General features: G+C 36.9%; 1 protein-coding gene across 2 annotated transcripts; it reads left to right on the forward strand.

Annotated features, from left to right (window-relative positions):
• The first annotated feature begins 1,639 nt into the window (after positions 1-1,639).
• Positions 1,640-5,644, forward strand: LOC110284180 (olfactory receptor 10C1-like). 2 transcript variants are annotated; one of them, XM_021149869.1, is made up of 2 exons: positions 1,640-1,697; positions 4,676-5,644. In XM_021149869.1, exon 2 carries the CDS (start codon positions 4,679-4,681, stop codon positions 5,642-5,644), a length of 966 nt encoding a protein of 321 aa, XP_021005528.1. In that variant the 5' UTR covers positions 1,640-1,697; positions 4,676-4,678. The 2 variants fall into 2 exon arrangements, with proteins under 2 accessions (XP_021005528.1, XP_029327471.1); XM_029471611.1 differs by lacking the exon at positions 1,640-1,697 and having other exon boundaries at positions 4,679-5,018; positions 5,439-5,644.
• Positions 5,645-17,973: the final 12,329 nt, after the last annotated feature.

A 17,973-nucleotide genomic window follows, 5' to 3' on the forward strand; every position in this document is an offset into this window, starting at 1 on the left:
CTAAACTTTTTCTCAAGCCCAAGCTTATGATTTTGTATGAGTAGATTTGTAGAATTGTTCAACATAAATAAGGTTTAAAAATATTCCATTAGCATAGGAAATGAGACATATAATCAACAAATATGGTGTAATTTAACTAATTGTACTTTTCATCTTATTGTCCAGAATTAGTTACAGATTCACTTAGATACAAAAGAAACCGAGATATGTTCTTAAACTAAATGGAGTTATGATACTTCATGAATTAACTGTTATTCTGTCATTGTCAGGAGCAATGATCTATGAAGGAGAAAAAATAATATTGTTCAATTCCCTGTAAAACTAATGGAAATCCCCTTGACTCCATATCTCATTCTCAGAATAATAACTAGTAGTATCTAAGTTAAAATTAATTTAAAGCAATTGTGCTTTAATTCAGAAAAAATATGTGCAAAAATATATAAATTCCAATGTGTGAGGATGAGATAACATATACTGTATGTGGGCTACCATAGATGGTACTGTGCTTAGTCACTGCAGAGTCTGATGATGAAGAGAATGTCCCATTCAAGAGAGTCAATCATTCTCCCTATTATTTCTATTTTACATCATTATAACATTAGATATTCAGCTATTGGTTTTTCTTTCTAATAAGCATTCAGTACCTTACTCATATATTCCACATTAATATTCAACTTTTATATATTTTAACCTATTTCTTATAAAAGAATTAGACACATTGCCAAAATCACATACAACTAGGAAGGTGTCAAATTTATTAATCTAAATAATTTATAATAAAGAGAACAAGTATTAGTTTCATCAAATGAAGATGACATGAAAGATAATTATATAGATTTCATGATAATTTTAGATTATGTTTGGAAGATAGAAAGCTATAATAATTACATTAATATTTTCCCATGATCAAATAATAAATTATAATATTACATTTCATTTCATATCCCAGGATGAAGAGAGCATACAACAGCATTTATCATTAAACTGCATCATTCCTTATATTTTTTTTTCTGATTTGTTCACCAATTACATTTACTTCTTTTCCTTCCAAATTAGCATTTGTCTGCAAACTCTGACAGAGCTGTCCAGTCTGACTCTCAAGAGGAGACTGAGACTACCTCCTGACACTCTTCATTGAAAAAAAAAAAAAAAACTAGAAAGTCTCCTGGGGAGAGTGAGAGAATCAGATCTCTGAGCTCAGAGGATAGCAGTAAAATATATTTATAATCATTGATTTCAAGAATGTGTAAATCTCAATATATCATTGTGTGAATACAATAAAGCTCTATCTATCTATCTATCTATCTATCTATCTATCTATCTATCTATCTATTTATCTATCTACACATCTATCTGTCATTATCATCTATTTACCTACCTATCACCTATGTATTTATTTACCTTCCTGTATCTATCATCTTTCAATGTGTCTAATTCTTTCATCTAAGTGTGTGTGTGTGTGTGTGTGTGTGTGTGTGTGTGATGCTGAATTATTTGCCTCAAAGGACATAGTGTTCTCTCTGGGATACACAGACCTCCTGACCTCAGATGTTATTCTTTACTGCAACGAAGGTTTTTTAATGCACAGGCTTAAAGATGATAATGAGAATGTGGTAAGGAGAGGGCACGGAGAAAGTTAGAAGGTGACTAATCAGAAGCAAAAGGAGTAATTCTCCAATATTGTGCTTGGATTGAAGGTATGTGCTACAGCTAAGTTGCCAATACTGGACTTAGAGAAAGTGAATTAAAGTGTAAAAATGAACAACTGACACTCAAAACACTTTTGAGTTCTTGCTGTTATTTTATTTAACATCTCCATCTCAAGGAATGTAACAGTCAATTCAGAATCATGGCTTCTTTCTTTCTCAGATAATAGCTTAAGTCCACAGGAAATCAACACAATGCAATGCTGAGACTGGAGACTCTCATTACATAGTGCACCTTAATCTAGTTAAGTAATCTAACAATTTCTATTGTGTGAGACTAAAGTGTCACTCAGCTGGTGACACATGGTCCTTTCATGAGTGATTGTGGGGCGTGAGCCTTCTAGTAATCTTTTCCTAACAATCTATATATACCATGTGTACTATTATATACTTTTAGTAATAGTGACTACATGGTGGTGATAATGAACATCTACTGAGAATTTCTGCACAGACACTGATGTGTTTCAGAAACAGAATTAATAGTGTATCATGCTTTCCATCTGCTCACAGAAGATTAAAAAACATTTATGAGAGAGAGAGAGAGAGAGAGAGAGAGAGAGAGAGAGAGAGAGAGAGAGAGAGAGAGAGAGAGAATAAAATAAGGAATCAAGTCCACCAATGCACATTTCTAATCTTTTAAAGCCGACCAGTGTTTACTACACATGGAATCTTTATAACACTGACGATCTATGTAATAGACAGAACTAATAATTGATATGGAAAATACTATGTTATACCTCTATGTGAATGGCTTCATTCTGTTACTAGATGGCTGACTCCAGAGGATAGCCAAATGATACACCTAACTTCCCCCACAAGAGGTTTCTCAGGGCAGGCACTTTTTCACTTTAATGAACATTTTACTATGTATTCACATTGGGCTTCAAAGTATTTGCACCTTTAATCTGAAACAGCTAAAAATGATGAATCTGAAATTTTACTTGAAGAAAATGACTTTATGATTAGAGACAGTGGCTTATTCATTGCAGCCTATTCTGATACTTCCATCTTTCTGAAAAGCCTTCATATCTGTATGTGGACATGTATGTGTCTGCATACAGTACATGAGATACCATTCTCCTTTCATGGGTCATTATGAAAATGGAACTTTCTGGTATGATTCTCAAATGGAATTCTCGTTATTCTCATTGATCTTGGCATCTGATGATGAACTCAACAGCTGATGAAGCAATAGAAAATTTAGTCAGGTTTTGGCACTTTCAATATAACACCAAATGACAAGGAGAGGAATTTTTATTGATTTCAAATTTTTCACTTCATTTTGTGTTATTTAGTAATTTTAATATCTCAGTGGAATAGCATTTGCATTAGATAATAGTTTTAAAGATATTTGGAGAACTTCTCATGTTACAATTATTTTATTTGACTCTGGATTTTGGAAGCTATGACATATACTTATGTCAGGCTGTGTTTTCTATTTGTCCTGTAAGTACTAAAAGTATAAAATGAACAAATATGGACAAACCATTAGGTTGCCAGTATTTACTGTCATCCATTCCTCACAAGTACTGGCTCCATTTCCTCAGTCTCATTGGCCTTCATCACTAACACAGATGTTTGCATTGGGCTGCTACAGTTTAAGTGTGATGAAGCTATTTACAGAGGACATTTTGTTTAAGTCACCAGTTATTCCCTAATCAGACATTCTTCATTGTGGCTACATTTCTCCCTTGGCCTCTATATTTACAACTATGTCAGTAGGGAAATTGTGTAGCTTCTTTCAGATGTGAGAATATACAACAGGTATACATATACCTGCAAATTTAACTGACAAATGAGAGTCTATAAATGTCCAAAATGTATTACTGAGAGAGTCAGGACCCAATAAGAAAATATTGAGTTAAAAAATGGTAAATAAAATGTGAGACCCTTTGTCAAGAAAGAAAAAAAAGAAGAGATAGAGACAGAGACAGAGGCACAGAGAGAGAGAGAGAGAGAGGAGAGAGAGAGAGATGGAGACATAGGGGAGAGAGAGAAAGAGAGAACAGAGAGAGAGGGAGGGAGGAGAGGGAGGAAAGAGAAAGAGAGAGAGAGAGAGAGAGAGAGAGAGAGAGAGAGAGAGAGAGAGAGAGAGAGAGAGAGAATATTTAAAGAGAGAAAGTGCTAACAGGAATGAGGAAACAAAACTAAATTTGAAAGGACCTTTTCATACTAGCATTGACAATTGACTAAAGGGAACCTAAATGGACAATTGACCATCCATTTACCTTTTTTTCTTTGTTAGCACAATATCACTCTGCAATCTAGGCTATCATTTAACTCACACAAACTTTCTGCATTATGCACACAATTTTTGAGAGTAAAGGATACCATCTTTCCCAGCTAAGATTTTGTCATTTAATGGTTTGACAACTAAATGTATATTGGAAAAATCACTTAGTAATATGAATAGGGAAAGGATTTGATTTTTTTTTAATTGAGGGTGTGTGGTGTTTTTTTTTTTTAATCATCTAACAAGTTTCTAATTTACCACAGGCTTTAGAATTCATAAAATGATGTGCTATGTAAATGGTTCAGTGATTAGTGTACTTGCTGTTCAGGTGTGAGGGGCCGTTTGGATCCACAGTACCCATGAAAGACTGGGCAACCCAGCATTTATATGTAACTCCAAAACTAACGGTATGAAAGGCAAAAGAAGGTGGTTCTCTGAATCATTCTAGAAAAAAACAAGTATCTCCAGGTCAAGTAACCTGTTTCAGAAAATAAGGTGGAAACTAATCAAGAAAGACAATTTTAATTGCTATCTGAATGTTTCAGCCACATGCATACCCATGTATTTTACACACACACACACACACACACACACATACACACACACAAACACACACAAACACACACACATGCAAGAGGGAGGGAGAGAGACTAGGGTAGTTGGGAGAGACAGAAAAAGTGAATAATTTCTCCCATCTGCAAGAATTACTGTAATGATTTGCTGTCCTTTCTTTCAGGAGATGAGTATCAACTGCTCTCTGTGGCAGGAGAACAGCTTGTCTGTCAAACGCTTTGCATTTGCCAAGTTCTCTGAGGTTCCTGGAGAATGCTTCCTCCTGTTTACCCTAATCCTCCTCATGTTCTTAGTATCACTGACAGGAAATTCACTCATAGCCCTTGCCATCTGCACCAGTCCAGCCCTACACACCCCCATGTACTTCTTTCTGGCCAACTTGTCTCTCCTGGAGATTGGCTACACATGCTCTGTCATACCGAAGATGTTGCAGAGCCTTGTGAGTGAGGCCCGAGGGATCTCTCGGGAAGGATGTGCCACACAGATGTTTTTCTTCATATTCTTTGGTATAACTGAGTGCTGTCTATTGGCAGCCATGGCCTTTGACCGCTATATGGCCATATGCTCCCCACTCCACTATGCAACCCGAATGAATCGTGGGGTATGTGCCCATTTGGCAATAGTTTCATGGGGAATGGGATGTATAGTAGGGTTGGGACAGACCAATTTTATTTTCTCCTTGAACTTCTGTGGACCCTGTGAGATAGACCACTTCTTCTGTGACCTTCCACCTGTCCTGGCACTTGCCTGTGGAGATACATCCCAAAATGAGGCTGCAATTTTTGTGGCGGCAGTTCTCTGCATATTTAGTCCATTTTTGCTGATTATTTCTTCCTATGTCAGAATTCTGATTGCAGTGCTGGTAATGCCCTCACGTGAGGGGCGCCATAAAGCTCTCTCCACCTGTTCTTCCCATCTACTTGTAGTCACACTCTTCTATGGCTCAACGTCTGCCACCTATTTGAGACCCAAATCTGATCACTCACCAGAAGTGGATAAACTCTTGGCCCTCTTTTATACAGCAGTGACATCCATGCTGAACCCCATCATCTATAGCTTAAGGAACAAGGAAGTAAAGGGAGCACTGAGTAGAACTCTGGGCCTGAAGAAAGTTCTGACTATGAATAGGTAACTGAGGATCCTGAAATGCTCTTTGGAAAGGGTGCACAGTCTGTCCAAGTAAGCAAACAAAATTTCTGTGCTCTTCCTGGCTGTCTAAAAGGAATCTTTAATAAACATAGCTTTGTCTTAGAGTATTCTCTTTATTCAGCATGAATTTTTTTAATTGCAAATAATGGAAATGTATGATTGCTACTAAATAACTTTAGTAGGTTAGTCCAGTACTTAAATATTTTCATCTGGGAAGAATTTAAATCACGTGCTAATATCTCAGGAGCCTTAAAAATTCTCTGTATGCATTCTCAGCATTGTCTGGCCCCTGATATACCTGTTACCTTTGCACTCTACACAGGTTAGCAAAACATCAAGTATTAAATATAAGTGGTACTTACTGCATTAATAGCTTTATGAAGCAGGGTATTTCCTCTCATAAAAGTCTTTAAATTCTTCAGTGGAAATTAGACACACATGTAATGTAGAACTTAATAATTCTTTTATGGATTATGTTTACAGAACATGTAAACATTTCAATATTGCAAACTGTCAACTTTTTAAACTACCATTTAACAAACCATTAAAGAAAAAATATGAGAAATAATTGTCAGCATTTTCTAGGATGTAAATAATTTTTAAAAAAATGAGTCATGTTATAGGAGAAGAAACAAAGGTAAACAAAAATTTATGGGTATATTTGCAAGATTTTCTAAAATTTATACATTTATGTATGTGCAGATGAACATTTGTACATTTGTAAATCTTCAGACAAACTATTTCTCAGTGATCTCAGCTTGTTATACTAAAATTCCATATTCCTCAAGACATGTAAACCCTTTGTATTGGACCGGAACAGCTAAGTAATTCTCAGGGCAGAGAATTGTTAGCTTCTGTTCTGTGTATCATTAGGTCACCCACACTCCAAGCTTTGGACACACTAGTCCTAGAATTATTGGCACAGGAATAGTTCCTCTTCCCCTATATGATTTCTAGCAGGGTAGAGTAAAAGAATTCCAGCCAGTTGATCCTCAACATCATAGTTTCAGACACACACACACACACACGCCATATACAGGAGTGGGTTTACACATGATGAAAGACTAATGTAAAAGGTCATATAGCATGAGATAATTGGATTCTGGTTGTCATTCCATAAGAAAAGAAACCCGAGTTCCTTAGAGAAGCAGTAGGGTCATTTCAAAGATAAGATAATAAATCATTGAAATCATGAAGCACTGGTTAGTTCATATTGTTGCTCCTCCTATGGGACTGCAAATCCCTTCAGCTCCTTGGGTCCATTCTCTAGCTCCTACATTGGGAACACTGTGCTCTGTCCAATGGATGACTGTGAACATCCACTTCGGTATTTGTGAGGCACTGGCAGAGCCTCTCAGGAGACAGCTATTTCAGTCTCCTGTCAGCAAGCTCTTGTTGGCATCTGCAATAGTGTCTGGGTTTGGTGGTTGTTTATGGGATGGATCTCCAGGTGGGGCAGACTCTGGATGGTCATTCCTTCAATCTCTGCTTCACACTTTGTCTTAGTAACTCATTCCGTGGGTATTTTGTTCCCCCTTCTAAGAAAGTTCCAAGTGTCAACACTTTGGTCTTCCTTCTTCTTGAGTTTCATGCTTTTTGCCAATTGTATCTTGGGTATTCTGAGTGTCTGGGCTAATATCCACTTATCAGTGAGTGCATATCATGTGTGTTCATTTGTGATTGGGTTACCTCACTTAGGATCATATCTCACCAGTAACCCCAGAGCTCCCTGGTACTAAACCACCATTCAAAGAAAACACATGGTGGGACTCATGGCTCTAGCTGCATATGTAGCAGAGGTGGCCTAGTCGGTCATCATGGGACCTGTGAAGGTTATATGCCCCAGTATAGGGGAATGCCAGGGCCAGGAAGCAGGAGGAGTGGGTGGGTTGGTGAGCAGGGGGAGAGGGGAGGGAATAGGGATTTTTTGGAGGGGAACCTAGGAAAAGGGATAACATTTGAAATGTAAATAAAGAAAATATCTAATAAAAAAAGACAAAAAAGATATCATGAAGCACATGCAACATTCTGAAAAGACAAAGGAGCCAACATGGAAGAGATTTCATTGGCCAAAGTTGAAGCAATTTGAGCACCAAAAAAAAAAAGGGGGGTAGAATTTATTATAATACAAAAAATAAAATGAATATCTTGAGTCTCTATGTATATAATGAAACAAAAATAAAATTTCAATAAAGTGTGCAGTAAATCTGGGAAAAATTACCATTACACTAAAACTGCAATACTATTATAAGTACAAGTCACCCAAACTGAAGGACAATAATTATCTACTTCTCAGATCATTGTTCTGAGCCTACTTAGATGCAATAAAGACCATTAAGGCCAAACTGTTGGGAAAAATTCACTGAGATGCTGAAAACAGTGCCTAATGTTTTGAAGAGACGCAAAATATTTCCAAAGTCTCTAAGGATTTCTCCTATGACTTCTATTACTTTCAAAGGAAATACAAAAGGAAATATTTTTAAATATTTAAAATATTTGTAATTACAAAAGGAAAATATTTTAAAATAATTTCACTGATCTTTAACCAGGTGCTCTTTAACCAGGTCCCTCTATTTCTGAATTGAGATAAGGCAAGCAAGAAACATTTTTTTGGTATTTTTGCCAAATACATACAACCTCAACCTAAAAGAAAGAAATCACTAGGCAAATCCAAATTCAGATATATTCTAACAAAATAAGTAATTATTTCTCTTCAAAGGTGTTGACACAGAATATAAAAATACTAATGAACTTGCACAGACTAGAATAAATTAGGATATATAATAACTAAATATCAACTGGATTTCTGGATTGGATACTGGAATAAAAGATGTATAGTACTAGAAACATTGCTGTCATAATTAGGCCAACATATTTTGGGACTTATTTTTTTTTATGTTTTAAGATATCATGTTTATTGCTAACATCAGATGAACCATAGAGTGTAACAAAACCTCACTGATGAACTAGAGACTGTTTTCAGTCTATCATTATCATGCTATAAACAGCATGGCAATAAATAACTTTAGACAGCTGTAATTTAAACATGAAAACTTATATGTCTGTTTGCTGAAAGAGTACATGTATATTCATAATTTAGAAAAATTTGACAATATTTTTCTAGATTAAAGGATAATCAAAATATGAAAACCAATCCATGTACCATTGCCAGAAGATATCAGCTTTGGGCTCCTGAACAGCAAGAGAAAGTTAAATTTTTTGGCCCCTGCTGATGCCACCCACTGCTGCTTTCCCTGAGTACTGGAATGTTGGAGCTGGACGCTGGCATACCACATATTACTTTGGCAGGGCACATTGGCTACATGAATATATCTTGGGACTTGTAATATTGTGAATTTTCCAATTTTCTGATTTTGAGGATTAGTCATTACATCATAGAATATAAAATTCAGACAGTGGGGTAAGATTTGTTTCCTATAAGTTAAATCTGACTTACCTGTACAGTTTGATTTATGCTTTTTTATTATTTATATATTTATTTAATTGATTTACATCCAAAATGCTGTTCTCCAATCCTGTTCCTTCTCACAGAGTTCTCTCCCTCAAACCTGCATCAATTCTCCTGATTTCTTCTTTTAAAAAGACCAACAACATAGTGAAGTGTCATCCTCAAGTAATTATAAGGCATTGCTAATCCCTGAATAGATGCCTAATACCCCCTGTAGCTGTTCATTTGTCCATGTATTTAAAAATCCACAACAATGATAGTGCAGACATCAAGAAATAACTTCAAAAGTGATCTTCAAAAATGAAATATCCTCCAGCTATCAGCTTGTCAAAACAAGAATCCCTTCTTACCCAACATAACATTGCATGTTATAAACAAAAGAGTTAAGGCAAGATTCTTGCTAAGAGAACTCATATGAATATGGAAAACATAAAGCACTGTAAGAGGAAAACTACTGTTGTAACATACATAGAGAAAAATGATCAGAGAAGAACAAAAATAAAAAGGAACCTGCCTGGATTCAACTGAAGAGAGCCAATGGGAAGAAGCCCAAGCTTCTAGTGTTTTCTGCATGAATTTATGGAGTTTATGTGGTAATACCTGGAAATGGACACATGCAAAAATCAACAAAAACTAACCACAAGCTACAATATTTATAAAAGCTTAACAAATATGTGGAAAGCACTATTTTTCAGCTGTATTAAAATTGTGAGTATACAAATGTTTATTAATTTGTACATTTATTGTTAAGGTATATTTTAAGTGATTTAGGTGATCATGTATTTATTGCATTATGGATAAATAAAATGTTTATTTGAACATGATTATCATTATGAATATTAATGTAAATCAAATTATATCAACCAAGAACTGCCATTTTGTTTTTAGACTTTTTGTTTTACATGTGTGAATGTTTTACCTTTATGTATATCTGTGTGCATGCCTAGTGCTCAGGAGGCCGAAGAGGGTGCCAGATCCCTTAAGACTGACGTTACAAACAGTCCTGAGAGGTCGTCACATGGGAGCTGGGAATTGGTCCCAGGTTCTCTGTAAGAACAAACAGTTCTCTTAATCACTGATCCATCTCTTCATCTCCAGGAAATACCGTTTTATAAATACAGTGCTTAAGCTGACCTGTCTGCTGCATAGACCACCTTTTTCTCTAATGTGATAATTTAGTTTTAAACATTTCTTACCTTCAATATATATAGACTTAGTTATTTTGGTATTTATTTATTCAGTATTTATTTATTTGTTATATTTATTCACTTTACATCCTGCTCACTGCCCTGCTCCAGTTCATCCCTCCCACATTCATTCACCCACTCCTCTTCTCTTCTGAGCTGGTTAGAGCTCATGGTTATCCCCTCACCTTGCACATCAAGACTCTGTGATGCTAATCACATCTTCTGGTACTAAGGCCAGACAAGGCAACCCAGATAGACAGGGGTGGGGTGGTAGAGGACACATACAGGAAGATACTCTCTCACTGAGGGTAGTCAAAGCAACCCATTTAGGGAACAGAGTCCACAGGCAGGCAACAGATTCAGGGAAAGACACCACTCCACTTGTTGGGGGACACGCATAAAGACTAAGCTACACATTTGCTACATATGTACTGGGAGCTTAGGCCCATGTTCACTTTTTAATTGATCGTCAGTCCCTGGAGCGCCACGAGTACAGGTTAATTGACTCTATTGGTCTTCCTATGGAGTCCCTATTCTCATCTGGGCCTCAATTCTTCCCCTCTCTCTTCCAAAAGACTCCCCAAGCTCTAGCTTATGTTTGGTTGTGGATCTCTACATCTGTTTCTGTCAGCAGTTGGGTGGAGCCTCTCAGAGGACATTTATGGCAGGATCTTGTCTACAAGCATAATAATGTATCTTTAATAGTGTCAGGGATTGGTGCTTGCACATGAGTTGGGTCTCGATTTGGGCTGGTTATTTGTTGGCTATCCCTCCCATTTGTGCTCTTTCTTTGTCTCTGCACATCTTGTAGGTAGGGTACATTTTGGGTTGAAGGTTTTGTGGGCAGGTTGCATAAGCCTTTACTGTGAGCCATGGCTGGCTACAGGAAGTGGCCAATTAAGGATCCATATCCCCCACTGCTAGAATGTTCAGCTATAATCACCCCCATAGAAAACCTTGAGATTCCCCCTGTCCCAGGTTTCTGGCACTTCCTGGAGATGCACAACCCCATCTCGGATTTCTATTCTTTCTCCCCTGTTTTCCCTACACCTGATCCCCCAAAACCCACTCCCTTCCTCATCACCCCTTCCATCCAGTTCCCTTCCCCCATCCACCTCAATATCTATTTTGCTAAATGCATTTTAAAATCTGTCCATTATTAGAGCAATAAGAAATATGAAGTACTTCATAAGTAATTATGGTAGATATTTAGGCAAATATGAACATATTAAATTTTAAAGAGGCCAAAATTACTACATATATTGTTAAAAGAGATGCTGTCTTTACTACTTTCAAAATGAAGAACAACCATTTATACATTCTATTGAATGTATAAATCCTTTCCACATTGAGAATTATGACTGCTTAAACCTGCATGAGTGTACTTTGTTGCAAAGGTAAAGTGTAGATATACAGGTTGATGATAACAGCTATTTTAGAATCACAGAGCATATATCAGGGGGGTATCTGTTATTTTGCCTACTCTTCCTTCTTTTGTTCCTAATGAAGAGTCATCTTATTTGCAGCCCCTGCTATGAGACTGATCATAAAATTCCTGAGTGTACATAATCCAGAAGCCCCTGATGAAAAAGATAAGTATAATACACTTAATGGAAACTTTCTGGTAAATCTTAACACTTGAAACGAAGTGCAAAGAGAAAACCCATTTCCTAGAGTATTACCACATATAGGACATAGCTGTGATCTTAAACTTCTGCACCTAAGACCAAACTGCCTCCATGAGGTTGAAGATTTATTTCTTCAACAAGAAAATAAGTTTTCCCCTTGACAGTTGTGTCATCTGTCCATTATTAGAGCAATGGCCATGCTTTATGGTTGTGAAAAAATAAACACATACCAGTTTTAATTTCTTCATAGAATTTCAAGAAGAACCTGAATGAAGATATATAACATTCCAGAGATGAAATAAAAGAATTTAAATTAGCCAATATCAAGCAAGATGTTATTAAATTTTTCTGCCATTTTTTATTTAAGAATTTTGACTATTCCTTCCATGAATGAAAAGTAAAGACAGTTATATAATGTCTACCAATCCCCAAACCTGAAATATTGTTAGAGACTGTCTTATTTTTCCCTTACTTGGGTCTCTGGTCACCAACGTTTGCATTGCCCATCTAAATTCTTTGTTTCTCAAATAGATCAGAGGATTAAGTGAGGGTGTCACTATCCTGTAGAAGACTGAGGAACTTTCTGTACTGGCATGCATTTGCTCTTGGGTATATGTAAACCATGTAAACAGCACTTTCAGTTCCAAAGAACAAAACAATGGCCATCAAATGGAACCCACATGAACCAAGTTTTCTTTCTGCCAGTGAACTTTATTTTTAACCACACTTTTAACAATACAAGCAAGGAGATAATGGAATATTCCCCTCGAGGAATCACTGCCTAAAGGAAAGTAAACACTGAGATGTGTTTTTCTATGGATGTTGTATCCATGAAAGTAATCTTCACCAGAGGAGACTCCTCACACATAAAAATCATTCATTCTGTGGTGGCTACACAGAGATAGTTGAAAAACCAGAGTGGTCTGAATTGTGAACACCATAAAAGTACAGATCCAGACCAAGGCAGCTAGCTTCTAGGGAAACTTTGGGTGTATGTCAACTCCCTACTACAAGGGTCAGCAGATAGGAGTGACAGGGTTATAAGCCATCACTGTCAGAAGGACACACTTTGTGAAGTCCAGTCACAGAACAATGTAGACATGGATTGCACAGCATAAGTGATCTTCTCTAGGCCTTTGAAAATCTAGACTATCTACAGAACACTTGTCATAAAACATAGCACTTGGAGGAGCCCAGAAGATTGTTAGTTGGATCTCAGACATTGGACGGTTGGAGATTGATTTTTATTTTTGATTGTGACTGTGCCCTGATATTTTTCCCTCTTGAAGGAAGTTTTTTAGTGAAGCCCATAGTTAAAAGACTTTGAATTTTAAAAGATACTGGATATTTTAAAAGGATTGAACTTTTAATATGTAAAGACTGTGGGACTTTTAAAGTTATTTAAGATCTTGGGGATGAATAAGAACTAAGAGTTGAGGCTTACTAGTGATGTATTTGTGTGTCAAGTTGACAAGGAGTCAATTGTACTGGCTAGTTTTGTGTCAACTTGACACAGCTGGAGTTATCACAGAGAAAGGAACTTCAGTTGAGGAAATGCCTCCATGAGATCCAACTGTAAGGCATTTTCTCAATTAGTGATTAAGGGGGAAAGGCCGCTTGTGGGTGGGACCATTTCTGGGCTGGTAGTCTTGGGTTCTATAAGAAAGCAAGCTGAGCAAGCCAGGGGAAGCAAGCCAGTAAAAAACATCCCTCCGTGGCCTCTGCATCAGCTCCTGCTTCCTGACCTGCCTGAGTTCCAGTCCTGACTTCCTTCAGTGATGAACAGCAATGTGGAAGTGTAAGCTGAATAAACCTTTTCCTCCCCAACTGCTTCTTGGTCATGATGTTTGTGCAGGAATAGAAACCATGACTAAGACAGAAACCTACATTGAAATATATACAGAATAGACAAGATTTTGAGGCAGATCTAGGAAAATGGTTTTAGAAACAAGTACAAGATATTAATCATAATTATAAACTGAAATGTTTATATATGACTCTCAATGTTGTTCTTTTATTAGTAGTAATACTAATTTTAGTATTTAGTAATTAATTACTGTCAGTGCATTAGGTATAATAACATTGAGGAAATAAGAATGACTTCTCTCAGCTGGGTCACCTTGGGCACGGAATCGGCACATACCCCCACAGTCCCCAGAGGACTCTCCACAAGATGTTAGGATCACTGGTGAGTGGAACACAACATCGATTCCAATCCAATTGTGAGAGGCCTGTGACAGCAGGAACAGGAACACCAGAGCCCTTCCTGACCAGAGGCTCAGGTTCCTTTTTAATCAGTTATGCTTTACCTTGGTTTCAAACAGACCAGATAGCTCCACAGTCCTCAAAGGAGACACCAGTTTCATGCACTGTAACATGCCCAGGATTTTAGGACAACAGGATACCAGGATAACAGGAGCTGGGTCACACCAGTATTTCAGGGTCTTAAAGGAGCTTGACTGCCAAGAACTCTGACACACACAGAATCTCAGGTTCACAGGAGCCACAATCAAAGGATCACAGAGAAAGCTGGACTCTGAGGAGTCCTGAATCAACTGGGATTTTAGGAAGGACAGGCTCCAAACAGATATACTGAGGGCAGCTAGCACATGAGATAATCAGATGGCAGGAGGGAAGCATAAGAACAGAAGCAACAGAAGCCAAGTTTACATGGCTTCATTAGAACCAAACTCTCCCAACAGAGCAAGTCCTGGATATACCATCAACCATAAAATCAAGACATGGGTCTAAAATCACTTCTCATCATGATGATGGAGGACTTTAAGAAGGAAATACGGGAAAACACAGGTAAACAGCTAGAAACCTTTAAAAAGAAAACACAAAAATCCCTTAGAGACTTACAGGAAAACACTAACAAACAGGTGATGGAATTGAACAAAACCATCCAGAATCTAAAAATGGATGGAGAATCAATAAAGAAAACCCAAAGGAAGACAACTCAGGAGATATAAACCCTAGGAAAAAAATCAGGAGCCATAGATGCAAGCATCAGCAACAGAATAAAAGAGATGGAAGAGAGAATCTCAGGTGCAGAAGATTCCATAGGGAACATGGACAAAACAATCAAAGAAAATGCAAAATGCAAAAAGATCCTAACTCAAAGCATCCAGGAAATCCAGGACACAATGAGAAGACCAAACGTAGGGATAATAGGAGTAGATGAGAATGAAGATTTTCACCTTAAAGGGCTAGCAAATATCTTCAACAAAATTTTAGAAGAAAACTTCCCATACCCAAAGAAAAAGATGCCCAAGAACATACAAGAAGACTACAGAACTCCAAATAGACTTGACCCATTCCTCCCAACACATAATAATGAGAACAACAATTGCACTAAATAAAGACAGAATATTAAAAGCATTAAGGGAAAAAGGTCAAGTAACATATAAAGGCAGGCCTATTAGAATTACTCCAGACTTCTCACCAGAGACTATGAAAGAAAAAAGATCCTGCACAGATGTTATACAGACACTAAGAGAACACAAATGCCAGCCCAGACTACTATATCCAGCAAAACTCTCAATTACTGTAGATGAAGAAATCAAAGGACTCCATGACAAAACCAAACTCACACAATATCTTTCTACGAATCCAGTCCTACAAAGGATAATGACTGGATAACACCAATATAAGAATGGAAACTACACCCTAGAAAAAGCAAGAAAGTAATCTTTCAACAAACCTAAAAGAAGAGAACCACAAGAACAGAATCCCAACTCTAACAACAAAAATAACAGAAAGCAACAATTACTTTTCCTTAATATGCCTTAATATCAATGAACCCAATTCACCAATAAAAAGACATAGACTAACAGACTGGCTACACAAATAGGACCCAACATTTTGCTGCTTACAGGAAACCCATCTCAGGGAAAAAGACAGACCTACCTCAGAGTGAAAGGCAGAAAAACAATTTTCCAAGCAAACAGTCTGAAAAAAAAAAAAAAAAGCTGGAGGAGCCATTCTAATATTGAATAAAATCGACTACCAACCCAAAGTTATCAAAAAAGACAGACAAGGAGGGGCACTTCATAAAAATCAAACGTAAAACCTTCCAAGATGAACTCTCAATTCTGAATAACTATGCTCAAAATGCAAGGGCAGCCACATTCATTAAAGATATTTTAGTACAGCTCAAAGCACATATTGCACCTCACACAATAATAGTGGGAGACTTCAACACCCCACTCTCACCAATGGACAGATCTTGGAAACAGAAACTAAACAGAGACTCAGTGAAACTAACAAAAGTTATAAAACAAATAGATTTAACAGATATCTACAGAACATATTATCTTAAAACAAAAGAATATAAATTCTTCTCAGCACCTCATGGTACCTTGTTCAAAATTGATCAAATAATTGGTCACAAAACAGGCCTCAACAGATACAAAAATAATGAAATTGTCCCATGCATCATATCAGTTCACCATGGTCTAAGGCTGATCTTCAATAACAACATGAATAATACAAAGCCAACATTCACGTGGAAACTGAACAACACTCTCCTGAATGATACCTTGGTCAAGGAAGAAATAAAGAAAAAAATTAAAGACTTTTTAGAGTTTAATGAAAATTAAGCCACAACATACCCAAACTTATGGGACACAATGAAAGCATTCCTAAGAGGAAAACTCATAGCTCTGAGTGCCTCCAAAAAAACCTAGAGAGAGCATACACTAGCGTCTTGACAGCACACCTAAAAGCTCTAAAACTAAAGGAAACAAATTCACCCATGAGGAATAGACTGGAGGGAATAATCAAACTCAGGGGCAAAATCAACAACATAGGAAAAAAAAAAAGAACTATTCAAAACAAGGAGCTGGTTCTTTGAGATAATCAACAAGATAGATAAACCCTTAGCCAGACTAACTAGAGGACACAGGGACAGCATCCTAATTAATAAAATCAGAAATGAAAAGGGAGACATAACGACAGAGGGAATCCAAAACACCATCAGATAATTCTACAAAAAGCTACACTCAACAAAACTGGAAAACCTGGATGAAATGGACAAATTTCTAGACACATACTAGGTACCAAATTTAAATCAGGACCAAATTAATGACCTAAACAGTCCTATATCCTCTAAAGAAATAGAAGCAGTCATTAATAGTCTCTCAACCAAAAAAAGGCCAGAACAAGATGAGTTTAGTGCAGAGTTCTAGCAGACCTTCAAAGAAGACCTAATTCCAACTCTCCTCAAACTATTCCACAAAATAGAAACATAAGGTACTCTATCCCATTCATTCTATGAAGCCACAATTACTCTGATACCTAAACCACAAAAGGACCCAACAAAGAGAACTTCAGACCAATTTCCCTTATCACTATCAACGCAAAAAATTCTCAATGAAATTCTCGCTAACTGAGTACAAGAACACATCTTTACAATCATCCATCGTGACCAAGTAGGCTTCATTCCAGGGATGCAAGGATGGTTTAATATATGGAAATCCATCAACTTAATCACCACTATATAAACAAACTCAAAGACAAAAAAACCACATGATCATCTTTTTAGATGCTGAGAAAGCATTTGACAAAATCCAATACCCATTCAAGATAAAAAGTCTTGGAAAGATCAGGAATTCAAGGCCCATACCTAAACATAATAAAAGCAATCTACAGTAAACCAGTAGCCAAAATCAAAGTAAATGGAGAGAGGGACTAGACAAGGCTGCCCACTTTCTCCCTACCTATTCAATATAGTACTTGAAGTCCTAGCCAGAGCAATTAGACAACAGAAGGAGGTCAAGGGGATACAAATTGGAAAGGAAGAAGTCAAAATTTCACTATTTGCAAATGATATGGTAGTATATATAAGTGACCCTAAAAATTCCACCAGAGAACTCCCAAACCTGATAAACAGCTTCAGCGAAGTAGCTGGATATTTATAAATTAACTCTAACCAATCAATGGCCTTTCTCTACACAAAGGATAAACAGGCTGAGAAAGAAATTAGGGAAACAACACCCTTCTCAATAGTCACAAATAATATAAAATA

The sequence above is a fragment of the Mus caroli genome, chromosome 17 (genome assembly GCF_900094665.2).
Source record: "Mus caroli chromosome 17, CAROLI_EIJ_v1.1, whole genome shotgun sequence".
NCBI classification, from domain to species: Eukaryota; Metazoa; Chordata; class Mammalia; order Rodentia; family Muridae; genus Mus; species Mus caroli.

Coding starts and splice junctions, on each gene's coding strand:
- LOC110284180 (XM_021149869.1), top strand. CDS start 4,679: ATGAGTATCAACTGCTCTCTGTGGCAGGAGAACAGCTTGTCTGTCAAA.